Below are 27,334 nucleotides of genomic sequence, written 5' to 3'. Positions count from 1 at the left end.
CATGAAATAGAGAGTATCAGTTAAAACCCGTCTAATGAATTATGGGGGCTCTGCACTGCCCCGTGCATTTACTGAGATTTTAATTTATTTGTAGTATGGGTTTAAATTGATTGGAATCACTAGGGTACAAAGGAGGAGCGCTGTACTTGTGAAATGTAAATAAATGCCACAGAGACTCCAGCCCAGTCCCCTTGTTTGCAATGCACTTCACATTTAAATAACTTGAAAAAACAAAAACCACCGCCACTATGGACAATTTTGTGACCGCCTTCTACTGCAAAGGAGTGGTATAAGATACATGGTTCAACATAAGTTAGTCTCTCTTCTCAGACACAGCCCTGTGCAATGATTTGTGTCACGCCCCGAAGTCACAAGTTTAACACGCCGTGAAGAGAAATCTTGGTCCCAGACAGGGACCCAGCAAGGGGTGCGAGGCGCGGTACCGCCAGCACGCTGAGCCCGCCATTCCTGGCCCGGGTTACCAGCCCACCCTTTGTGGGGCACAGGGACAAGTCCAAGTGAAAAATCGATCACAGGAGTCTGCTCAGCGGCCAGCGGGGTCCTTTGATGTCTCAGCACAGGGCAGCACGAAGAGTCTCTGGTTAGAATGTGACCCGCCGCTGAGCCTCCGCTGTACCTGCCCCCCCTTCCCCAGACCCCCTCCCCCCGCACCCGGGTGGGGACAGGATCACGGCAACTCCTCGTTCAATTACAAATACACACTAACGATCCCGGGGGGCTGCAGCCCCGAGCCGGGGCGGACGCAGCGGGAAGCGGCGCAGGCAGGGGACTAGCTCTGCGGGGGGCGAGCCTGCCAGGCGCGAAGCAGACGGGCAGGGGAGCGGGGCAGAGGCGGCGGAGGGCGCGGGGGGAGGGGGGGGCAGGAGGGGAGTCCAGGGGATCGCTCTCTCCGCCCCCTGCGCGCCGGCCAGGCGCCCCCGCCCCCTCTGTCCCTCTCCCCCCCGACCGGCCTCAACGGGGGCTCGGAGTTGGCGGGAGCCTATAAAAGCCCCTGGCGGAGCCGGCCGGAGCAGCCCGGGCACAGAGTGCGGAGACCCCGCGCCGAGAGCATGGCCCAGCAATCCTGTCAGTGGGGCTATGACAGTGACAACGGTGAGTGAGGGGCAGCGCGAGCCCCGCAGCCTCCCCGGGCGGGAGCCTGCAGCGCTCGCGGCCAGCCCGGGCTCCGCTGTCCGCGCATCTGTCCGGCACCGCCGCTCTGGCAGACGCTGTAAGGGCTGAGACTGGGGCGGGCTGGCTGGGGGCTGGCTCCCGGCTCCTGCAACTTCTGCTGCCATGATAATAAGTCTGGGCACAACTTTACCGCCAGCTCAACCCACGTTCCCCGTCCGATCTCCACCCTCACCCGGAAAGTGGATCTTGGACAGCTCCTGGAGCGCGGCGGTCCAGGCGGCTGACTCCAGCTCCCCGGCTGGGCGGGTGGGACGGGGCTGGGCGGGCCTGTGGCTCAGCAGCATATTCACCTGCAAAACCAGTTTCTTAAAAGGAGTCACGCGCAATGGTTCAAATGCCTCTGTCTGAAAACCAAAAGGAGGGGGAAAATCCACAGTGAATGGCACAGCTGTGAGGCGATGTATGAATAAAGTGTAACATTGATTGTATTTGTATTAAACAGATGTCAACTTTATGCCTAAATGGAAGCGATTTTCATGTCATTCCTTTGCATTTCTTCCTAGGACCTGAGCACTGGCACAAATATTACCCTATTGCCAAAGGAGACCACCAGTCACCTATTGAAATCAATTCCAAAGAGGTCCAGCATGACCCCTCTTTACCCCCTTGGTTTGTTGGTTATGATCCCGGTGCAGCGAAGACCATACTGAACAATGGGAGAACCTGCAGAGTTGTGTTTGATGACACCTTTGATAGATCAGGTTAGTTTTAGTTTTATCTTAAGAAGTTATTCTGAATTAGTTAATGGTTGGAAAATGCTTGGAAGACAATCTATGCTCTGCTTTATTTATTACTGCTGAAGGATTTGGCCCTGCACACACCAGCACAGAAGGCCACATTAGGGATGGAATGGGGATAGACCATGATATGCATTTGAGAGGATCCAGTTGCCCCAGTACTCAACACAACTCTGGCAGGGAGACTGTGACTGCTATTGCAGCCCCCAGGTGCAGTCTCACATGGTGGGGGAGGGATGGAGGGAGAGGCTGCAGCAGACATGCAATCTTGGCCCTGGGCTGGAGGATGGATTTCACCTTCCCAGTCACACTGCACTCCACCTACACGGAGCTCAAATCCTCAGGCTTTCTGTGAGAGGAGTGAATTTTACCCAAAAGGCTTTGAGGTACACAGCTGGAATACCTATGTAAAAGCAAGGTATCATTTCTGAAAAGTGTAATCATACTATTTTGGATAAAGCAATGTAGCTATATAGATAAACCCCAAATCCTGCTGTCCTTGCTCAAACAAAGCTCCCATTGACATTAATGAGATTTTTGACTAGGATTAGGCCTCTAATATTTCTGCTAAATGAGACCTCAGGTACAAAAGGCTGAGAAATTTCAGCTTAAAATGAGCTTCTTTAAAGCAAACATTAACTCTGTTATCATTACTCTTATTAACCTGTCCACCTACACTTCACAAATGCATGCACTATGCTGCGTATTTACTATGTGGCTCTTAAGGGTTAGAATGGCTAGACATTTTGACTAAATATACCGATGCTGCTTAGCAAGTGCTAGAAGTATTTAGCATCTGTTGACTTAACCACTGAAATTTCATACTGATACTGTTGGCTGCACTTCCTAGGAAAAAGTAACTGGCAAGAAGCTGTGAAATTTCTTCACTACTGCATTAAAAAGGAAATCAGATGAATAATATTGCAACTCTAATTCTTGCATCTCTAGAAATCAAATGATTCTAAACTTGCTTCCATCTTTGCAAAGCTTTTAGTGCATAATCCTGAATGCAGACTAGCAATAATTGCCAAGATGCCTCAAGCAAATTTGGAAAAGATATACAATATTTGGACCCAAGGCTACAGTCTTTGTACTTGTGTGTAAGGTCTGCAGGATTTTGGCATATATTTGTAATATGTGCAGTGCCAAGCTACAGCAAGGAAAAACAAATGTGTACATTTTATGTAGTGAAAGACCAGTCAAAAAACACAACATATGGTGTTATTTCTAAACTACACAGGAAACTTCAACTATTACTGCTGCATTGTTAGTAGGGATAGTCATAATTTGTAAGAGTAATTTTGCTAATAGACTCAATGTTCTTGAATATTTAAGTGTGTGCATCTTAATTTTGATTTTCGTTCATTTTTGATGGGTTAATGAAAACAAATCCAAAGTCAAAATATGTACAAGCTGAGTTATCCAATAAAATAAAAAAAAACAAAACAGAAACACACAAAAGACTGGGAATAGTTGCCGGATTTTGATTCGTTCTCTCGCAAAATAGAAAACAAATCTACTTCCCTAAGATCACTTAGCATTTCTTTCTAATATGTTATTTATTTATTTGCATTAGATTAATTTTGGTGGCATTTGCATTGGAATTCTATTCTTGATAAACCACATCAAGTTACATCATTAAAGAGCTGTAGCTGGAGTATATTGAAAGATCTCCATAACTACTGCTGATCATGCTGATCATGTTTGTCTCATTTTTCCTTTTGCTTCCGATCCATATGTTGCATCCACTTGTTATTGTCTCTCATTTCATATTTGGATTACAAACTCTTCAGGGCTCTTTATTTATGTATTTGTACAGTGTCTAGTACTGCCAGGCCTTGATCCATTACTGAAGTCCATAGGCAATACTGTCATACAAATAAATACTATTAATAATAATTAACAATAACCTTAGGTAAAATATGAAATGCCTAACCAAAATCAATATATAGCATTGATGCCACACTTGGTGCCATGAAGTGCAGAAATGTTTGGGACAGTCTGAATTTTGCTCAGATTAACTGCTCACTAAGTGATTGATTCTGATCTGAGAGAGAAAAAGTGACTGGTGAAAGAAGGTGAACTTTATAATACGGTAGAGGCAGAAAAATGTTTTCATACTGCTCTGTCTCTTCTTATCAGTTCTGTGTTTGCAGATGCAGATATTAATAATGGGACAGATCCTGATGTCCTTATTCCCATTGACTTCAGCCTCCATTCTGAGTTCCTTAGAGCAGGAGTTGGGTCTTCATTCTCTCTGTAAATTACCACACACACCTATGGCACAATATATAAATGTTAAATAACAACAATAATAAATGAAGACTTCAGGATTTTTGCCCAAAATAATAATATGATATTTACACTATAAATAAATTCAAATAACAACATTTAGATATTATTCCATTTTCTTAAAGTTTCCAGCAAATATGACCATGCCTATATCTATGACCATTTATAGCCACACATAAGTGGTATGTGATGGAGCTATCTATGGTATACATTTCAGGACCATGCAATACATCGCAGAGACATGTAATAAAGTGCATTTATGATGCATCTTTTAGCACCTCACCTGCATTATGCCATCTCTGCCAGCAATACTTCTAACATTCCAGTTTCTGAGCAGCTTCTTAAAAGCCCAAACTGCTAGAGACAGGCAGCTGTGGAAGATGCGTGTCCAGTAGTACTGATAGATTAACTAGATTCCTAGGCCAGAAGGGCCCACTGTGATCATCTAGTCTTACATGTTGTATATCATGGGCTATAGAACATCCCCAAAATAATTCCTAGAGCAGATCTTTTAGAAAAACATCCAGTCTGGATTTAAAAATTGTCAGTGAGGGAGACTCCACCAGGATCATTCATAAATTGCTCCAATAGTTAATTATCCTCACTGTTACAATTTACACCTTATTTCCAATCTGAATTTGTTTAGCTTCAACTCCCAGCCATTGGATCATGTTATACCTTTCTCTACTAGATTGAAGAGCCCATTATCAAGTATTTGTTTCCCATGTAGGTACATACAGACTGTGATCAAGTCACTCCTTAACCTTCTGTTTGTTAATCTTAATAATTTAGCTCCTGGAGTCTATCATTGTAAGGCATTTTTGCTAATCCTTTAATCATTCTCTGAGTCCTCTTCTTTGAACCCTCTCCAATTTATCAACATCCTTCTTGAACTGTGGACACCAGAACTGGACATGGTATTCCAGCAGTGGTTATATACATTTTCTTGGAAATAGACTCTGATTCTTCCAAGGTTGGAGGTATCCCAAGAAGGCACCAGTGTCTCTCCTCATGTGCAAATTCTTTGGCCATCTGCACTCCCACCCTCCTGCTGTTGACTTTCTGTCAGCTGCAGAAGAAGAGCATGGAGCTGCACAGTTCAGACACACTTTCCTGCAAACCTCCCCTGTGTTCATGCAGGACCTTCTTCTGCCGCATTACAGCCTTTCATAGGCATGTTTCTCTTTGGAAGTAGTCCATGCATAAACCTGATAACTGAATTTTAAAGTAAAAATTGTATATGCACGCATTTCACAAAGAACATTTTATTTATGAACTTTTGATGAATAAATGTTCATTTGTTAGCTTCTGAGATAGAAACAATGAGGACAAATAATAATTAAGAACTCTGCTTTTAACTGGAAAAAATGTCTAGCCTAAGCATGGCTTTTATTTTGGTCTAATCCTACTTAAATTTAGAGTGTTCCACAAAGCCATCTGTAAGTTAGAGAGAACCAAAAATCCAAAAATATTCTTTTTAAGTTCTGCACTCTACTCTAGACCTATACCTCACATTACAGGAAGACAGCATTGTCTGTTGTTAACTAGGAAACTGTGCTAGAAGACTTTCCAGCTCTGCCACTGATTTGATGTCTGACTTTAGGTAAGTCATTTAGCCTTTGTCTCAGTTTCCCCATAGGTAAAAGTGAAATAGGGGTCCTTCAGAGGATCCTTCTTATCTGCTTTCCAATTTTTGGTGGGTGTTCCACTGGCCTATGTCCTTGGTCCTCTTCTCTTCTCCTTCTACATCTTATCCACAGTTAATCTCATCAATAAACATCAATTCAACTTCCATCTCTATGCCGATGACTCACAGATCTTCTTCCCTTCTCCTGACCAGACGAAAATCTTGGCCTGTCTCTCTAACAACTCATGAATTCATATTCGTTAGCTCAAACTCAACATGGCTAAAACAGAGCTACTAATCTCCCCCCCACCCCCATTCCCTATTACCTCCTTTCTCAATCAGTGTAGACAACATCATCATCTTGCCAGCCATTCAGACACATAACCTGGGCTTCATCTTTGATTCAGACCTCTGACTAGGTCTTCACATCCAGGCTAGGTCTAAATCTTGCCAGTTCTTCCTGCATAACATCTCTAAGATACAGTCTTTCTTATCCATCCACACAGCTAAAACACTCATCCAAGCTCTCATCATCTCATGTATCGATTACTGCAACATTCTTCTCTCTGGCCTTTACAAATGCACTCTTGCCCTACTCATATCCATTCAGAATGCTGCAGCAAAGATTGTTTTCCTAGACGGTTGCTTTAATCATGTCTCCCCTCTCTTTGTATCCTTTCACTGGCTCCCCCTTCTCTATCTCATTAAGACAATCTTGTTGTCTTAACTTTCAAGACCTTTCATGACCTAATCCCACTGTACCTATTGTAGTAGGAAGAGAGCCTGAGACATAAACCCTTGTATCAGGTGCCTGGTATGAGGCAGGACCTGCTCACAGAATCTGGCAAGAACAGGGCTGATATTGCAGAAATACACACTCCTAAGAAGTGCTAGTCACAGAGTACTCACACAAACACATACGGATATCAAGTGGTATCAAAACATCCCAATATCAAGTATGGTACAAAAACATTCCCCAAGGATAACAGGAACACACTGATAAGGTCAGGATGCCAGTATGTAATAGAAATGTTTTGATAAAACCAACATGTACAAGATGATAAGTAGTCACGTCAGGGGGCAGTAACTAGAGTAACTATGTTAGAGGGACAATACTAACTTGTTTGTATTGGGATATAAAGATGTATCTCAGAGGGAGTATCTTTGTCTGGCCTAAGGAGGAATGGAAAGTTCCGCCATTCACTGAGCTGGTCCATTATTATGGGCATACATGTATTAGTGGTTTGGTAGAATCTGTGGGATAGTAGTACTGTACTTCATTGACAATAAACCTGGCCGGGTGCCTTCATCCCTTAACGGATCTTGTGGTCATTGAGAGGTTCGCTCAAGGTCTGCCGTGCCAGCTGTCTGCGCAGGGCTGGGGCAGCACACAGAGGGAACACACACACACAGCCAAACATCTATCGATATCTAACCACACCTATTATCTCTCTTTCACTATCAAGCTGTCGATACTTGCTACCAAATGGCTGAGACACCAGCCTCCATGTCCCTCTTGTTTAGTTTTTAAACAAGCACCTTCATACTTTCTCCCATGCTGCCCCTCATGCTTAAGAGGCGCTCCCCATAAACATTTGCAAAGCTAATTCATTATCCACCTTCAAAACACTCCTCCAAACTCTTCTTTGATGTGATGAGTACCAAAAACTTGATGCCGGTTAGTCTGCTGGTACGCTGACACCACTGTCTATCACCAATATTGTCTCATGGTTTCCTTGTATTCCCCCATCTGTCTGCATCTATCTGTTGTCTCTTGTCATACTTAGATTGAAAGCTCCTTGGGGGCAGGGACCATCTTTTTGTTCTGTGTTTGTACAGTGCTTAGCCAGGTGCATGAGTAGGGTTCCTAGTAATTACAGTAATTACAGGTAAATACTTATTTATCTTTGCATAACACTTTGAGATTCTTCTATAAAAGGCTTTATCTAACTGCAAATTATTTATGATGATTTATTTATGTATTACTGAAGTCAATAAGACTTACAAGAATTACATAGCTAAAGCCCAGTACAATGCCTGCCTTATGTATGCCAGTGGATATGGCACATACCAACTAAAGACAAACAGCAAAGTTAAGCCTTTCACTTTGTGCTTGGCACATCTTTTATCCCTAGATCTTCCAGCATGTCTGGTATTTAGCATTAATTTGAGACCAGCAGTGCTTATGCACAAGAGGATTTAAGAATTGTATTAATGTTAACTTTGAACCTTTATGATATTGTTGGAGGTCAGAACTTCAGTGCTCTTCAGACCCAGTCTTCTGGAACTGCGATAGTGGTTTGGGTTATCAGCTTTCTGCCTCTGGAGTCATGGGCTGCATTCTTCATTTAGGTCAAACATGAAAATGAATTTGGGAGCTTATTTTATACCAGTGTCTGTTCAAAACAGGCCCAGAATTGAAATACTAGGGTGGTTTGTGTAGTAAGTCAGGATTGATGTATGCTGGAAAATGGTATGAGAGGCCCACTCTTTATTCTTCTGTATAGACAGTGCCATTTGTTCCTAAAGAACACCAAATTCACATACAAATAAACCCCTTATTTCTTTTGAGTGTTATCTTCTCCTTTTAACAGTTATTTAGATAGAGAATTCCATTTTAAAATGTCAACAATGTAACCATGTGTTGAAGACCTTTCAGAAAAGTGCTTACCTGACTTAATTAGCCACAATGACTGTGGATATACTGATATCTTCTGTTGAGCAATTGCTTATTTATTTATGGATTTTATAATGTATCATTGACATAATGAGCTGTAACATTTGCTCACGATATTGTCTCTTTGTTTTCTTGTAAAGCAACATTTTCTATCTCAGGGAATAATGCCCCATTATGTTCCCCTGTGGGTTATCACCTGGCCTTGTAGATCAGGCAACAGGTGAGTGTTTTAAGACATGTTTGCAAGGACAAACCCTCCTTATGTCTATAAACAGCGCTGACCTTCTGTGCCAAACTGATTTTTGTCACCTGACCCTCAGTGAGACAAGCCGCATGGAGGAGTCTCTGCTCACCTTAGTTGCATCCGCGTGCGCAGCATTGACCTTCAGTGGCTATGCCTGCCTCACTGACTTCACTGAAAACTGAAAAACTGCACTGTTTTGATCCAAGCTCAGCCTCTTGCTAGTCAGAAAACAATTCCATGATGGATAACCATGAGGAGTGCAGGCCACTCTATCAGGCGTCTATCTCTGCACACCCAGTTACAGGCCCCACATTGTGACAGAGGCATCTTTTAAATAGGTGCTGCAAACACTAAATCTCAGGAAGTATCTTGGACTGTCTTCTCTGATTCATTGAATATTTATTCCTGTGGTGCCCAAAGGCCATATCCAAGATCAGGGCCGTACTGTGCTAGGCAGTTTACAAATATACAGAGTAAGAACCAGTCACTGACCAATGGGATGAGAGCTTGTTTTCACAAGGGTCCTCTCAGAACCAAAATGCTGCAAATACTTTCCCCACTGAACCCTCCTGGGCTGTTTCACCCCTAGAGAGATGCACCCAAATGGCTTAGTCCCTGTTGCTTGAGCCCAGCAACAGCAAACCTGAGGCTAAATAATGTGGCTAAAATGTTACTTCCTGAAGAATGGACTGTGGGAAATTCCCAGAATCCAAAACTGATACATAAGGCCAAACACTCAGCTGCTTAAAGAGGGCAAGACACTCTTGAAGTGGACATCTCCACCAACAGAAATGCTGGACACCAAAACATCAAGAGAAAGCCTGTGAGCTACATTATTAAGCCTTTGCTTGCCATTTTCTGCAATCCCAGCTCAGAGACCATTAAAAGAAGCTGAGAGATATTGTTGGGATTTCAATCTAGACTGTTCGGAGACCCTCAGTTTAGCTGAGGCTTTTGTCCAATTTTAATTTCCCAGAAAAGTGTTTCCCATTAGGACAAAATAAATTCAAAGCTTAGGGACAAAGGAATTGTGTGCATTATGTGCACTGAGGTGCAGAGGAATATTGTGGGTTCCCAGCTGTCCTTGCATTCAATATGACATTGCCCAGAGCTAGCACAGATGATGGGAAAGTGGGACATTCTCTTGGAAGAGGAGGCTCCATTACGTTAGCCCAACTAGCAGGCCAGACTCACTGCTGGGTTAATAGTGCCCATGTAGAGTAAATATTAGAGACCTCATGGGTAGGAAAAGTGCCGCCCAAACCACTTGTGGTCCCTAATTGGACCATGCAGTGTTCCTAAGGCATAGTAATAGTGAAGTTTAAGAACAGAGGAGACACCGTCAGCTCTTTGGCTGGGATAGTCAACCTCAAGACAAGCAGGAAGAAGACCAAGAGTATCCAGCCTGTAAAAGAATTTTCAGCTTTCACTTATCTGCTCCATCTCAAGGCAAGACTATTCACCAACTGGGAGATGTGAGATCTGGGAAGGGTAAGCAGAGTTTTCTTACTGACTTACAGGATAAGAGATTGAAACTGGCAGAGTCCTTTAAATGCAACCACTCTACATTTACTTGCAGAGATTCTTTTCAAAAACCAAAGCAGACATTATCAAACGCAGGAATACTAGGGTTTTGTGTTTGAACTTGGAAAAGGTTCAATCTTCTCCTATTAATGCTGTGATAGACAACAGGCAGGCTAAAATTATAGTTCAGCTTTAATCCAGTGCAGGGGGACCCCATTTTATATATAAACGTAGAGCTATTACTCTAGTGTGGTGGGGTGTACTTGCCCTGCACTGGAAAAGAAGGGGTTAACCCCACACTCTGGGCAGAGGAAGCCATGCCTCCTCGCCCTTGCTGGGCATGCTCCAACTGCTGCTTCCGTATAAAAGGGAGCAGCCCAGCTCATTGTAGGCTGACCGTCAGAGAAGAATGACTGGTCTATTACTTAGAAATAGTAGAAACTGGATCAGCATGGATGACCACCATCCATAAAATCTGGAAATAAAATCTGGAAACTTTAACTGCTCAACGTATTCCAGGGTCAGAGAATGTGGTGGTAAATCCTGTCTTTGGAAGGAAGCACCATTGGACCCTGAAACATTCCCCATCTATGGGAGACACAAAACTTTGAGATTCTGAAGATTCCAATGCAAAAATATAGGAAGCATGCATTCTCCATTCCTTGGACAGGCACAGAACTTCTCCACCTGTTTCCCCCACATTCCAGTACTCCAAAAAGTTAAGGATTCTCCATGATCAGATACCTGCTGCCAGGGAATCATTGCATTCTGGAGGATTTCAGGTGCATGCCATCCCATTCTTGCTTTCAGGTGGGAAAAGTGCAACCGACATAACCTAAAATAGGGATTTTGTTTTGTGGGCAAAATCAAACACAGAAGGTAAAAACACCCTTGTGATATTGTCTTATTAACTAGATATAGTCAGAAGGGACCTTTACTAGCACTGCCAAAATATGTACTGTTGCCTCTGTTTTCCCTGAAGTAAGTAGGACCAGAGAATTCGGAATGCTGACCTCCCAAACCAAATCAATACAGCTTAAATATAAATATTGTGGGGGATGCAAATGTTTTACTAAATCGCATAGCCTCTGTGGACAAATTCAAATGGAATATCAGAAACTCATCTGCAAAACTGCCATATCTCCTACTGTTGTATTTGTCCATCAGAGGGGTAGAATTGCATTTCCTAAAAATGAAGGCACCTTTGAAGAAGCAATATCTCAAAGGTTGTGAATTTCTTCAGTCTTGGAGATCTATGACACAGGAGGCTTGTTCTCCTGTTCTGCTTCATCTGATCATGGATGATAGAATTCAGAAGTCTCTGTCCCCTCCTGCTTAAAGAAGTACATTGGAAAGTCTCTGGATAGAAGGGATTGAGTAGACATCTTTTTTTGTTACAGTTGCAGGACCCTTAAAGCCAGTTTGGTCTAATGCAATCAAAGCTAGTCAAGAAAACCACAGACTTTGCTGTGTCTCCTTTTGGGCCCACTCCCAGAGAGGAACATCAGCAGCAGTGGGGATGTGACATCTCCAGAGAATTGTCCATAGCTCACTGGTTTGATGGCAGAACCTTTATAAAATATTACTGGAGACCTTCATATGTGAACATATTCAGCTTGGCAGTTTTGAATCTCAAGTACTAGAAAACTGAAATAATGTGGCATTATTCCATATGTATAAAAACAAGTTGCCTTTGATTTTAATAATAGGAAATTCTGTTTGAGGGGAATAGTAGCATATCATTTCCCCCACATCCCCAAATACTATATCAAGAGAGATGTGTATATGCTTCTTTCCCAACGTTTGGTCACATGCATTGTACTTAATCCTCTCATCCTTTCTGAGTGAAAGTAAACCTTACCCCTTTCATTTCTCCCTCTTCAAGAAGAGGACAGTTTCAAATAATTTTGTTCCAGTCCACAAGCTGAAACAAAATAAAGATGATTTTTTTATTACTTTTGAGCCATATCTCCTCTGTGGACTTCATCTTTATTTTTTAGCCCTTGGAATTTGGACCAAGTGTTTGAGAAAGGTATGTCTTATAGATTTCATCAATTTTTACCTAATTAGAATATGGAAGAGAGGTATTTACATCAGAGACCGTCTATAAATAAAGAGTCTGTTTATACCCTCATTATGTGCTTTTGTGTGTTTGTACCATATTTCTAAACAAACATAAAAGAAAAAGCCTTTCCCCTCATTGAGAGTATAGTCTTTCTGGTTCAAAATCAGTTATGGTCAAGTTAAGCCCTATTTACAGTTGAGAGAAGCAATGAGTTTTTTGGCATCAGGTTTTACAGCCTCACCTGGTGAAAGGATTACCAATGATTGGTGATCACTCACAAGTGAAAACAACGTAAGGTAGTGGGGCAGAAAAGTGTGTGAACAGTGTTCCCACACTTTTGACCTCACATGCATTGTATATGCAAAGTCACGCCACATGGAGGACGCCATTTTATACAGAAACGTGCAGAGATGGGGGGTTGATACTGGCGGGGCAGGATACACTGGTGGAAGTGGAGTACCTGCCCTTAAAAAATCAAGGTTGCACCCCATTGACCTTCAAACAGGATTACTGGTTTTATAAATCTGTTTTAGTGGAGAATTGGTAACCTTGACAGCTGCTACTGATCCCACTGACAAACTGCCTACAGTATTACATGTCTGAGAGACCACGTGAAAGGAAGATGGCCTTCTTCTGTATCCTTCAGATACTTTCTTTCTAGGTCATTTCAGAAAAGAGCTGGGCATGGACTTACTCCTGGTCTTTTCAGATCCAGGAATGTAATTGTCTTTACCTGGTATGCCTTTACCATATGGACCCAATCACATGATGTGTGGATCCCTTGCTGAAACTGTTTGAGCAACTTCCATGAAAGTCAATGGCTATTGAGGATGCTCAGAGCCTGCAAGGATCAGTCCTAAGCTAATAGTCAGAAAGTGTGTAATTCATGATGCTATCATAAAATACACTTACCTTGTTCTTTGTGGTTTACAATGTAAAACCTTCCTATTGCTTGGAATAATGACTCATTATTATGGCCCTGCTGGTGGCAATGTTGCCACGGGTATTACACATACTGAACTTTTTCAGAGAATAAGGTTTGTCTGAATGCTCAGTAACCACTTTTTAGCTCATCTGTTTTTACCTTTGTCTTCTGCTCTTTCTTCAGGAAATAGACCTTTCCCTAGAGATAACAGACTACACTGCAAACATTGCTTGCAACATAGTTTAAAAAGCAGTGACAGTACTGGATCATAGGCAGGGCTTGTAGCACTTTAGTACTACACCTACCCTACTAGTGCCATAAGCACTAGTGCTTATGGCACTAGTAGGGTAGGTGTAGTACTGCGTGGCCCCTCTAGGCCAGTTTCACAGAGATTCCCATTAAATCCTCAGCATAAAATTGTGAATTCCATAACAGGACATTCACTGGTGAATGGTGAGCCATCCTGAGCACCCATCCTCCCCAAACTGTCATACATTCTGCCGTGCGGGGAATGGGATGTGTTCTACAACTGGCATCCCATTCTGTGGTTTTACCCTGATTCATGGTAATTTCTATAGCTCTGAAATCAAATAGTGCTATATAGCCCAGTGATAGGTAGATACAGGCCTAATCATGCAAGGTGCTGAGTGCCCTCAACTCCCACTGAAATCAGCTGGAATTGCTGTAGGTGCTCAACACCTTCAAAATGTTGGACTCCTCTGTGGTAATTGTATACGCTTATACTTTGAATCAAAGCTTCTTTGAAAAGGTCTGTACCTAATGTTAATGTGGATTGTCAATTGCAGTGCTGCGAGGTGGACCACTCCCAGGACCCTACAGGCTGCGGCAGTTTCACTTTCATTGGGGTTCTTCTGATGACCATGGCTCTGAGCACATTGTAGATGGAGTGAAATGTGCAGCAGAGGTGGGACCAGTTTTTCTATATACTAGCGTACTGGGCAATTGGGCAACACTAACCGCTTCCTTTTCAAGTATTTATTTGTATTTATTGATTTTGTATGAACTATGTTATAGCTGTGACTATTCAAAAATGTGACCTGGGGTGAATCATTTCTGCCAACAAACACAGCTTTTCATAACAAAAATACAACTCCCCTGCCTGCCCCCTACCAAAACTATAAATTTTTGTAAATATGCCCAAACCTTAAATTCACCATTTTCAGTGAGATCTTTTTGCAGCAAACACAACTTTGGTTGCATTATTTTATTTTTTCTCAAACTTATTATAATATCATTTTTGCTGGTTTTATTGGTCATTAAGAGTTTTTTGTATATAATTAATTATTTATAAAAATAAAGTCCCAGGATTTATTTTTTTCACATGCATTACCAGTGTGGGGAAAAAGGTTATTACAAGGACATTTCAATTAGTTTAAAACTGTTGTGTTTGAGAATATCCTTTAGAGCAGTGTTTCCCAACCTTGGGACACCGCTTGTTCAGGGAAAGCCCTTGGCGGGCCGGGCCATTTTGTCTACCTGCCGCGTCCGCAGGTTTGGCCGATCGTGGCTCCCACTGGCTGCAGTTTACCGCTGCAGGCCAATGGGGGCTGCAGGAAGCGACGCCGGCCGATACGTCCCTCAGCCCGTGCTGCTTCCCACAGCCCCCATTGGCCTGCAGCGGTGGGAGCCGCGATCGGCCGAACCTGCGGACGTGGCAGGTAAACAAACCAGCCTGGCCTGCCAGGGGCTTTCGCTGAACAAGCAGCATCCCAAGTTTGGGAAACACTGCTCTAGATTTTAAATATCTGTTTTTAAAAATCTATCATTGTATTGTCAAGAATTGTTTTAAATAAATATTTGCTGCTTTTTTGATGTAAACGCACAAACTACTATGGGCCAAACTCTCTGTAGTTAATGGCTGAGTTTGACCCAGTGTGTATTCGGTGTGGGCTTAAGCTCTGATAGCAATAAATTAATAACAAATTCTGCCTTCTTTGCACATCCTACATGGGAGCAAGTGTAAATTTCAAACTACCATGGAAACACCATGTTTTCTCTCTATCAGGAGCCGTGCAGCAGCCTGCTAGTGTTCCTCCCAACTCTGCAAGCCCGTACATGTCACATGTACCTACTGTACAGAGATATACCATGGCTTTGCACCAACTCCCATCCAGAAGAAATGCTGGCAGACAAGATGCATATCAGAGATGCCCTGGCCCAAAACTTTGTGTGGGGGCTGTGGGTGATTTTCCTCTTTCCTCCCTTTGCCTAGTAGCATCTACCATGGTCCAGCTCCATGGGTATCCCAGTTTCTACTAGTGGATTGAGTGGGAGCATTCTGTCCCCCAAACCTCTGTTTGTAGTTCCATCAAGAAAAGTCTTTTTACTTTGCCTTTGTTTGTGGGACTAAGATTTAACCCCTAGGCCTTTATACAGAGGAGAAACAATATATGGAGTGAATAATGCTTTGCTAGAATACAAGTGGAGGCTGTGGGCCATGTTGCTTTTATCCTAAACAACAATGCGCGTAACAACAGAGGAGTAAATAAAGAGCAATATATTATATGCCGCATTCAGGAAGAGTGCTATTTTTTAAAATATGAGTGTACATTAGCTAAATTTAATGAAACTGCTGGATAATCTCATTGTGAATGAAGTTATACCACATTCGTATTATATGAAGATATGTCCAGATTCTGCATATATTCAGATACCATGGTGATGGCCATGTGATTAGAAGCTAAATAAATAGATAGCAGTCCTCTGGAAGAATAAATAAAACATTATGAAAAATTTCCTGAACATTTAGTATTGTAGACAGTAGAGATGAGAAAGAACCACAGGGTCACCTGGTCCATTCACTACCAGGTCAGGGGAGTGGGATGGAGAGTAGAGCAAGAACAGCAGAACCATGGTTTATAAAGCACAAATATAGTTCAGTTTTTTAAAAGAATTTCTTTAACCTGAAAATACAATTGAGATTAAACACATCAATGAATAACTTCTGCATTGCATGTGTGCATGTTACATGCATTTGTAAGCATCTCCTCTATTACGTTATTTGATTAATTTCAAGCAAGTTTTGTATTTTTATGCTTCATTTAAAACCAAAGTAGTTGACAAGCAGTTGTTGCAAAAAACACAAGCATGTGGAAGAGCTGTAGAAGCAATAGGACATATTTATACATATTTTCATTTGGAGGCCAAGTTCTGCATTCCCTGTGCATTCAAAACTCTTTCAGCAGGATGCACAAGGAATGCAGGACCTGGCCTGTGATGGCATTTTATTGCATAACAGTATTTGTAACATTTACATTTCTTTGGTTCAAGCTTCATATGGTACACTGGAATCCGAAATATAGTAATTTTGCTGAAGCTTTGAAACAACCTGATGGCGTGGCTGTTGTGGGCATTTTTCTGAAAGTAAGTTTGGAAGTGTTCATTCTTTATACTGTTGCATACCTGTATTCTTCTGCTAATTGCAGGAAAAAAAGTTCCTGTTGTACTTACTTCTCAGCCATATATCTCATTAGAGAATAATATTCAGAATGATGCATACATTGGGATTAGGATAGGCCTGGATCCATAGAAATTTATTGCACTCACACCCATAAAACAGACTTTTAGCACCATCCCTAACATTCAGTAGTGTGTGTCATACATGTACCTGAATAGGAGTCATTTTATCTGCTGTCTGTACCTGTTGCTACATCCACAACACTGAGACTATGTTTTGATGGGGAGTGAGGGAACCCAGGTTGCATTTTCTCCTCCTCTCTGGGTGCCGTATCAATGGCAGGTATCTGCTCAGTAGCAATCAGCTGTGCAGTGTTACTCACTGAATGATTTCCATGACAGAGATCTCTCTCAAAGAATCTGCCTTAATCTTACCCTGACAAAAACCAGGGTCACTTCTTCCACTGTTCATGGCAGCCTGTCCCACAGCCACCCCCATCAACAGAGCTTTTCATCCTACCTCAGCAATATACACAATGATTTCTCATTAAGTTTATATAGGGATCATGAGAAAAACTTTCTCACTGTTCAGGTCCAAAGTTTTAGTCATAGATTCTAAGCCTAGAAGGGACCACTGTGATTATGTAGTCTCGCCTCCTTTGTAACATAGGCCAGAGAACGTCCCTGAAATAATTCCTGTTCGAACTAGAACATATATTTTAGGGAAAAAATCTAATCGAGATTTTAAAATTGCCTGTGATGAAGAATTTGCCACAACCTTTGCTAAATTGTTTCAATGGTTAATCACCTTCACTGTTAAAAATGTATGCCTTATTATTTGTAGTCTGATTTTCTCTAGCTTCAACTTCCAACCATTCAAACTTGTTGTGCCTTTGTCTGCTAGACTGAGGATCCCATTCTCAAATATTTGTTCCTCATGTAGACACTTGAAGTCTATAATCAAGTCACCCCTTCATTTTCTGTTTGTTAAACTAAATAGATTGAGCTCCTTGGATCTACCACTATAAAGCAAGTTTTCCAATCCTTTAATCATTCTTGTGGCTTTTCTCTGAACCCTCTTTAATTCATCGACAACCTTCTTGAATTGTGAATACCAGACACAGTATTCTAGCAGCAGTCTCACGAGTGCTAAATACAGAGGTAATATAACCTCCCTTTGACTACGTGAGATCGTTCTGTTTATGCATTAAAGGATTGCATTAGCCCTTTTGGTCAGAGAGTCACCCTCTTGTTTAGCTGATTATCAGCCATGCCCCACAAATATTTCTCAGGTTAGAGGTCTGTAAACATGGCCTACATTCTTTGTTTCTAGATGTATGACTTTGCATTTGGATATTAGAGTAACAGCCGTGTTAGTCTGTCTTCGCAAAAAGAAAAGGAGTACTTGTGGCACCTTAGAGACTAACCAATTTATTTGAGCATGAGCTTTCATGAGCTCACTAGCTGTAGCTCACGAAAGCTCATGCTCAAATAAATTGGTTAGTCTCTAAGGTGCCACAAGTACTCCTTTTCGTTTGGATATTGTTTGCTTGTGCCCAATTTAGCAAGCGATCCAGATTACTCTTTATCAGTGACCTGTCCTCTTCTTTATTTTCCACTCTTCCTGTGTTTGTGCAAACTCTAAATTTTATCAGTGATGATTTTATGTTTTCTTCCAGGTCATTGATACAAATTTTAAATAGTGTGGGGCCAAGAACGAATCCCTGCAGGACCCCACTAGAGATACACCTGTTTGATGATAGGTTTCAGAGTAGCAGCCGTGTTAGCCTGGGAATGGATGTGTCATTACACAAAGTAAAACTATTTCCCCATGTTTATTTCTCCCCCCGCCCCAACTGCTCCTTGGATTTTCCTGTTAACTGCTGGAAATGGCCCACCTTGATTATCACTACAAAAGGTTTTCTCTCCCCCGCTCTCCTGCTGGTAATAGCTCATCTTAAGTGATCACTCTCCTTACAGTGTGTATGATAACACCCATTTTTTCATGTTCTGTGTGTATATAAATCTCCTCATTGTATTTTCCACTGAATGCGTCCGATGAAGTGAGCTGTAGCTCACGAAAGCTTATGCTCTAATAAATTTGTTAGTCTCTAAGGTGCCACAAGTACTCCTTTTCTTTTTATTTTGAGACCTGTCAGTTAGCCAGCTTTTAATCCATTTATTATACGCTGTCTTTTTGCGAATACAGACTAACACGGCTGTTACTCTGAAACCTGTGTTGATTTTGTATCATTTTAGTATCTTAATCAAATTCCCATGGGGAACCAAGTTCAATGCCTTGCAGAAGTCTAAGTATGTTACATCAACTGCATTACTTTTACCAGCCAAACTTGTAATATTATCAAAAAAGATTTCTAGTTTGACAGGATCTATTTTCCATAAACCCATGTTGATGGTCTTAATTATATTAATTTCCTTAAGTCTTTATTAATCAAGTTCCATATCAGCTGTTCCATTATTTTGCTCGGGATCAATGCCAGGCTAACAGGCCTATCATCACCTGGGTTGTCCTGTTTATCCTTTTTAAATATTGGCACAACACTAATTCAGCCCAATGCAGAAATGGGATCCCACCATGAAGGTTGGATTTGGTCCAGATTCAAACTATCTTCAAATTCTGGAATTAGATCCAGCATTTTGGTTTAGGCACTTCTCTAATACTAATAGAGACAAGCTCAAAGTCCTTACTGAAGTCTGTCTTTAACCAGGCAAAACTCAGTTGGTATGTCTACACTGCAATATAAAGCCAGGGTCTGAACTCATGCTGAATCCTAATCCCCCTACATGCAAATTGTGCCAACGTAGGGCTCAGACCCAGGATCCCTGGATGGAGGGTCTGAGCCTGATTCAAGGTGGGACCCAAGTTCGAGCCCTATTGTTTTTCAGTGTAGATGCAGCCCCACTGGACTTGTGCTCTGGGAGTCTGCCAGAAGTATTCCACAATCCCAATGGCTGGCTGACTTTGTCCTCGGGACAGTCAAGTTTTCCCACACTGCACCACAAACAAAGGACCAGAGTGGCCACATTTTGGGAAGGCGCTGGGAAGTCTGGAATATGTGTGGTTGGACTCGTATCCACATGATGCAGTGTAGACACTGGAGCTCCAGGTTGAGACCCAGAGTTCAACAATTCCTGTCCTGGGGTTACAAATGAGTGTAGATGCTCAAGACCTACGTTAACAATCCCAGGGTCTGCTAACTAGAATTCTGCTAACACTGGGCTTACATTGCAGTGTAGAAATAACTAGTGGGTTGAATAGTAGTTGAGTAGTGAAAATTCCTCAGATATTTTACGTCTGTCATGATTTTTCTTTCTCATTTGGCTTTCAGTGCCCGTGGTGAGAATGAGCATTGGTTATTAGCAGAGGTAGTAGTAGTACCGTGTGCAGTTCTCCACACATCTCTGGAAATGCACCTTGAGTCCGACCATCAGCAACGCTCACATATGAGAAGGCTGAGACGCTTTTCAGTATTTCATTTTGGTGCTATCAAAACATTTTGAGTTTTTCAGTTCAGTCAAAACTATTCAGCAATTCACTGAAGATATTTCATTCAGTTCTAGTGATACTAGAGTGAGTCATGGTGTCTTCTCTGATGCTATACTTCAATGGATGTTTGGTTTATGTGAAGCCTGCAGAACAAGGCCCAAGAGGAGGTAGTTTAAGAAGAGCAAATTTACATTACTGGTGACATGAACCATGTTATAACCCATTCTTCCAGAGATGAGAAGCTTCTTTAGTGTTAGACTCTGCTGCTATCCTCTTCTGAAGTATCAGAAGGCATAATGTAGTATTTCTTTACACTTCTTTACGTGAGATCAGATCCTTTGCAAAGATATCAGCTTTCCATTTCTATTTTCCCTGCGTACTCAGTTTAGCATGTAGTTTTATTCTTTACTAAAGTCAGGCTACTGCATAAGGGCTAAAGCATGCATTTGGTAGGAAAATTACCACCAACTTGTATATATATATATGCTAAAGAAACTATACATTTTCTCTTTGTTATAAGTAAAAATTGTGTGAGATGTGAAACTAATTTAGTTCTAATCATCAGAATTTCTTCTTTTGCATCCCACCCTGTCCCCACTCAAATCAGTGGGAATTATACTAGCCACTTCAACTGGAGCATGACTGAGCTTTGTAGGTAGTTTTAGCAAACACTACTGTAATGAAAAATCAAGTAATTTATTCTTATATTATTCTGGGTGTTTTTTCCCTCCATCAGGAGTAATGTTTTGTTGTTTTTCAGTACAAAATGGTCAGAGAATGTTAATTGGCAGAGGGATGGGTCAAGTAGCATTTTTCATGCAGTTGTGAGATTTGAAGGAAAACAAATTCAGCTGGCATATCTACTGTTCAATTTATGCTTTCTGCATTACAGGTTGGAAAAACTCCCAAACCAGAGATGAAGAGAATTCTTGAAGAAATAGATAATATTAAGACAAAGGTAACAAAATAGTTTTTATTTTATTAAGTTAACTGGGTAGCTTCAGTAGCAAGAACCAGAAGGCCAGATTTGCTAGTCTGCTCTGGCTGCTTTGCATTGTTCCAGCAACACATAGCAGCCAGAGCATTCTGGTGACTATGGCCCAGAATATCTTCTCTTCTTTAAGGAGAAATATAATTCCTCCTCTCACTTCTCTAAGGTCCCCCATTGACTTCAATGGGCTTTCCATCAGCCCCTAAATACACGGTTGCCAGGCAGCCCTCACTGATATCAGCACAAATATCATTGCAAATCCTATCCTAAACTGTTTTTCAAATTAATTAATTACCTAAGGGCTTATATAGACAGAACTCCCACAGAAGGGATCTTAGTTTGCATAAGAATTACAGTATCAGAAAGCTTATGCCCAAATAAATCTGTTAATCTTTAAGGTGCCACCAGACTCCTTGTTAGTCACAATTGTTAGGTAACAGTACATTATGGTGACAAGAGTTTCTGAGAAGTTACAATACTTAGTTACATCAGTGGACTCTTTGATAAAGTGCATCTTATTTTATTTCTTTGGGAAATCTCAGCCTCGGACTAGTGGTCATTTCTAGAAAAGTAAGTTACAGGGCAAATGTTTGAAAGGAGGAGGTCAGCCTCTTACATGATATTGGACATTTCATTAATTTTTCCATGGAAACTCGACTCTCTTTTTAAGCAAGCTCGGTGTCTCCATTAGTGTTATTAAAGAGATTTCTGTTTTGTTTATTTAAGGGGAAAGAGGCTCCTTTTCCAAACTTTGATCCATCAATTCTTTTCCCTAAATCTCGGGACTATTGGACCTACCATGGCTCCTTCACTACACCTCCTTGTGAAGAGTGCATTACCTGGATTCTTCTGAGGGAGCCTATTGAAGTCAGCCCAGACCAGGTAAACTTCAGCTGGACATTAACCTGCCTATTATCATTGTTCTTTCACAATTTGAGATTATTTATTTACACATCATCCTGCCCTTACTCTTTCAATAAGGAAAACTCCCACTGGAATCAGTGGGAAATTGCATGAATAAAGACTGAGTTAAAACAGAGTGAAAGCTGAATTTCAGGATTGGGCCCTTCTATTAGAAACTACTCAGTTGGCTTCATTAGGAACACCATTGGAACTCTGAAAATTGCTGCATAGGACTCCAGGTTTCCCTGGGCCTGCCACCAAATATAGCCACCCAGCCCACGAGCCCCACATCCCAGTCTCTATATAATTCTAGTGCCAGCAGGTGGCAGCAGAGACTGAAATCCCTAGCTGTCTTCCTCATTTGGAAAATTGTTTGTTCCTCCTTTTGGCTTCCTACGCCATGTCAGTGGGAGGGTTCAGGTCACCAGACACCATAGAGTTTCATAAATCAGGCTGGGGGATGGGGGTGCTCACAGGGAGGCAGTGGGTGACTAGGAAGTGAATGTGAGAGTTTGGGGCTATGTGGAGGTGATCTGATTGTAGGCAGGGTACAAGGGAGTTCTCACCACATTGGCCAAGGAGGAGTGGTAGCTCTCCCTTTCCTCTCTGTCTGCTCTCTCCTTACTTTAACCCATTAGTGTAGAAGATGGAGCTGGATGTGACACGCACACATTACTTCACATAGGAACTGAGAATCATAGAATAGAATATCAGGGTTGGAAGGGACTCAGGAGGTCATCTAGTCCAACCCCCTGCTCAAAGCAGGACCAATCCCCCACTAAATCATCCCAGCCAGGGCTTTGTCAAGCCTGACCTTAAAAACCTCTAACGAAGGCGATTCCACCACCTCCCTAGGTAACGCATTCCAGTGCTTCACCACCCTCCTAGTGAAATAGTTTTTCCTAATATCCAACCTAAACCTCCCAGACTGCAACTTGAGACCGTTACTCCTTGTTCTGTCATCTACTACCACTGAGAACAGTCTAGATCCAGCCTCTTTGGAACCCCCTTTCAGGTATAACTTCTCATCCTAGAATCTCAAGGTGCTTTTTTAATATGGTACAATAAGCCAGTGCCGGCATCTTTGACACTGCATATAGATTCTGGTTGGTATTAGCATATCACACAACAATTTGATTTCCAAATTCTGACCTGATACTTCTGTGGCTGCTTATTATACGAAAAATAGACTAAGCGGAGTACAGTGAGATTGCGAGAACTGAGGGGCTGACTTGAACCTTAGTCCCAAAGGTAAAAGCTAACATAAGCTCCTGCATGACTATATTAACATAGCTCATCGCTGCATTTTCATAGCTCATTCAAATACAGAGCTGATCTGGAGGTCACTTCCCTATTTTTCCCTATTTATACCAAAATATAAAGGTATTAGATATTTGAGAGCTTCTCCTTGCATGCAAAATGTAAATTGGCTCTGGTCAGCTTTCCTGGCTCAACAACACAAGTTTGGTTAGAGCCTCATTACTGACTCAGGTATTTACATTACATTTATTTGGAACTCCGATGAAGGCATAGCTATTAGTGAACAGCTCTGTGTTGCATCAGCAATAAAAATATCAACTTTCTCTTCTTCCCCCACTTTAAGGGTCGATCTTAGTGTGAAATTCATTTAGAATGCAACAACTATGTGCTGAATCATTGAGCCAACTCCATCTGATGTGTTTCTGATCACTGCTGTATTCAGACAACGCTCTTCTTTCTAAATAGTGCCAGTAGCAGGTTTTAGGCATGGCATTAATTGTTCTCCCAGTAGCCAGCAGGGTCTGTGTGTAACCTGCAAGGGAGCACCTTGATCGGTTCATCCAGAGAGTCTGATCATTTCAAAACGTGGATAATTAGTACTTGTAGCCATGCTTTGTTGCTTATTTGGGGTTATGCTGTTTTACAGACAGAATTATTAGTAGTAATATTTGTAGTCATGCCAACGAGCCCCAGTCTTGGACCAAGGCCCCACTGTGCTGGGCGCAGTACTAACACTGAACAAAATGAAAATCCCTGCCCCAAAGAGCTGACAGTATAAGTGACCAGCACCTGAGAGAAGTTCACAGGATCAGACCCTTAAAGATCTCTAATCCTAGAAGCCTGCTAACATTCAGACTTGCTGACAGTAATGTTGTAAGTGCTAATCCCTTTGACAGAGTGGCCAAGATTGTTCTCCTTCTGTATGGCTGGGACACTGAGGGCCGAATTGTCCAGTGTGCAACTGGTGCACCTGGAAAGATGTGCTCACTCCATACGCATTAGGCTGTGAGCCATTACCCAGTCCACTCTTTGTTATTATATTATTTCTACAACACTCCTGGCATGCATGGAACTTTACAGAAAATGCACATACAAACACCCATTGGTGCACTCCAATGTGGCGGGGGAGGTACAGCAGGAGCGAGTTCCTTTGGAAGTAGGGCCCTCTGGCTGCAGAGCAAGAGAACGTTATCAAGTCCTGAAGAGCACTTGGAAAATGCAGCTTATGGCATCACAGAAAGAGAGGTTAACCCTGGATTTTTAATTTTTTCAGCAGAAAAGAAACAAACTGAAGGTCCTGCTCCTAACCCATCCAAAGCATTGCAGGAGGCAGCATCCTACTTAACAATATTGCTGCCACTAGTACCGGGTCTTCCTACTGTACCACAGCAGGATATAGCCTGTGCCTCAGCTTGTTATTGAAGCAAAGGATTTGTTGGAAAATCCAGCCCTAAGGGCTTCTCACAAGGGACCAAATCCTGACACATCCCTCGCAACCGCTGAGAGCTCTATTGCTAGGACAAAATGGTGCAGTTCTTGTGCTGAAAGGGAGGGGCTAGGATTTGGGGCCCCTGCATAGGTGGTCCACACCCCTTGCATGTCATAGTACTCTGCAAACCAGTGCTCCCTGCACCCCATCACATTGAGCCTGGCGGCAAGACTGAGCTGGAGAATACAGACGTGGAACTGGATTTATCCACTGTATCTGTCTGTCTGTCCATCTATCTACAGTCAATATTTATATAGTTTTGCTGTAGTATCTAGGCAATGGGTCCCCAGGCTATTTTATCCCATTAAATGGTTCCCAAACTTGGTTCGCGGCTAGTGCAAGGTAAGCCCCAGGCAAGCCGCGAGACACTTTGTTTACCTGAGCGTCCGCAGGTACTCAGGGGCCGCGGTTCACTGTTTCTGGCCAATGGGAACTGTGGGAAGTGGCACAGGCTGGGCTGGGCAGATTTCTCATGGAATGCAAAACACATACCTCTGTTCTCTAAAATAGAATTACATTCCTTCATTGGAACAAAACCTTGTTAAACCACTCTTGCTTTTTTGCCAGCTTAAAAGACAGCCTTACATTCTGAACACAGGATACAGTGAGCCATGAGGCCCATGATGCATTTGTTATTATGTTTCAGATTAAAAATCCAGCTGATGAACTTTTCACTGCCTTTTGAAAATATTAACTAAATACTCTGCAGGCAAGCTGTCACCATGATTTCTGTCATCCTTTATACTCTTACTCTGCCTCCCTGATCATGAAGGGTAATTTCCACTGCAGTGCTACAGCACAAGGGGCACACAAGGGCTGCCTATCCATTGCGCACCACAGAGCTCCTCAGTGCGAGGATGTGTGGAGATGGGGCATAAAGAGGCCAGGCATGCTCAGAGGATCCTCTGCTATAGAGATTGACTGTGTAAGGATCCCCAGAGGCTATTCCAGCCATTAGGCTGCAGTAGTCTCCATGCAGTGGCTCCTGTGACTTTGTAGGGAGATTCCTCCCCAACACCCAGTGGTTGGCCCAGCTTGTTGGTCTAGGCCTTATGCCCTGAATTTACCCATAAGTGGATTCCATGTTGACATTTTAATTTTGCTTTCTTGCAGATGGCAAAGCTTCGTAGCCTTTCCATCAATGCTGAGACAGAACCTGCTCGCCCAATGGTGGATAACTGGCGCCCTCCTCAGCCTGTGAAAGGAAGGGTGGTGAAAGCCTCTTTCCAATAAAATCTGTACTAAAATTGGGTATCTTCGAGTGAGGAAATTCCTACATCTCAAAGCCTAGTTAGCTTTGTGCTCTCTACTGCTCTTCCTCTGGAGGCAGATCTGTTTCTGATTCTGAAATGCTGAGTAATGAAATGTCGTGGATCAATTAATCTAATTTTGAGAGGTCAAAAATTACGTGAGGCAAACTCTAACCTTAACGTGAAAATGTGGAATCTGTGTTTGGATCTCAATAACAACTGTGTTAGCTTTAGCAGTAGTATTTTTATGTATATTTCTAAGGGAGAAAAATGGTATAATTACCAATGGCTAGAAAAGGCATTTTCCCACTATCCTTATGTTCTTTAGTGCTCACCTTTTTCAAGACCATAGAGGTTTCCAACTAAGAAACAATGTCATCTGAATTTAAAATGGGCAATATGGTCAAATTCTATTATCAGTTGTACTAATATAATCCAGTGGGAACTCCTGTGTGTAACTGAGGGCAGAGTTTTGGCCTTTGTATTCATATAGAACTGTTGAGAGTACAAAGACTCACTAAATTCCCATAGATAATTAAAGCAAGTTAAGATTTTAACAAACTGAAAGGTTAATATTGTACAATTTTATTTTGAAAATTGAAATCCAGGTGTTAGATCAAACTAAGAGTAGAGAATTTGTAGGCCTTCTTGATGGATGAAACTGGATAGATTCTGTAGAAAGCCCTTTAGCATCCTGAGTGTTATTTCACTTCCATTTTTAATACTATAACATTTTACTTATATGTCTCAAGGCCAAATTTTATCCTCATGCATATATGCATTTGAGCCTGATGTCACTGACATTTGTGTGCAAGTATCTGAGACCAGAATTTAATTGAATATCTAAAAGCAATTGACTGCTATGTTCTCCTCCTTTGCTGTTGAACTCATCTTATGGTAGCAAAAGCAATGAAACAGGACTGCATGACTGCAATTAAAGTAACAGCACCACTTCTGTCTGAGGACAACCAACACGAATAAATACTCTTAAATAAGAGATCCTGGTTTTGGTTTTATTTCTAATGTTGGGTGACAGGAAAAATAACAGACACAAATTTAACAGGAAGACTTGGCAATGTCTTCCATAATATGTTTGTTATGGGTTCATGTGAGCCACTGGAGCAACTCACAAGCAAACTCTTTGTAATTTTACATCAGTCAAATTGATATTCAACTCAAGGTGGCCATCTGGGCTTTACATTCCACAAAGTAAACAAAAATAGGCTTTGGC

The 27,334-nt window shown here is 42.0% G+C and overlaps 1 protein-coding gene and 1 long non-coding RNA gene across 2 annotated transcripts; one reads left to right on the top strand and one right to left on the bottom strand.

Annotated features, from left to right (window-relative positions):
* Positions 1-953: 953 nt before the first annotated feature.
* LOC144261011 (carbonic anhydrase 3-like) lies at positions 954-27,100 on the top strand. Its single transcript, XM_077810066.1, has 7 exons — positions 954-1,113; positions 1,698-1,895; positions 14,092-14,210; positions 16,577-16,669; positions 21,103-21,168; positions 21,928-22,083; positions 25,967-27,100. The coding sequence occupies exons 1-7, from the start codon at positions 1,071-1,073 to the stop codon at positions 26,084-26,086; spliced, it is 795 nt and encodes a 264-aa protein (XP_077666192.1). The 5' UTR covers positions 954-1,070; the 3' UTR covers positions 26,087-27,100.
* LOC144261012 (uncharacterized) lies at positions 3,153-4,861 on the bottom strand. The gene is made up of 2 exons (XR_013345116.1): positions 4,507-4,861; positions 3,153-4,208 (listed from the first exon to the last, which is right to left on the bottom strand). It is a non-coding gene; the product is annotated as an uncharacterized LOC144261012 (long non-coding RNA).
* Positions 27,101-27,334: the final 234 nt, after the last annotated feature.

This window comes from Eretmochelys imbricata, chromosome 2 (genome assembly GCF_965152235.1).
Source record: "Eretmochelys imbricata isolate rEreImb1 chromosome 2, rEreImb1.hap1, whole genome shotgun sequence".
NCBI lineage: Eukaryota > Metazoa > Chordata > Testudines > Cheloniidae > Eretmochelys > Eretmochelys imbricata.
Note: the sequence above shows the minus strand (reverse complement) of the source record. Positions and strands in the feature narration are given on the sequence as shown.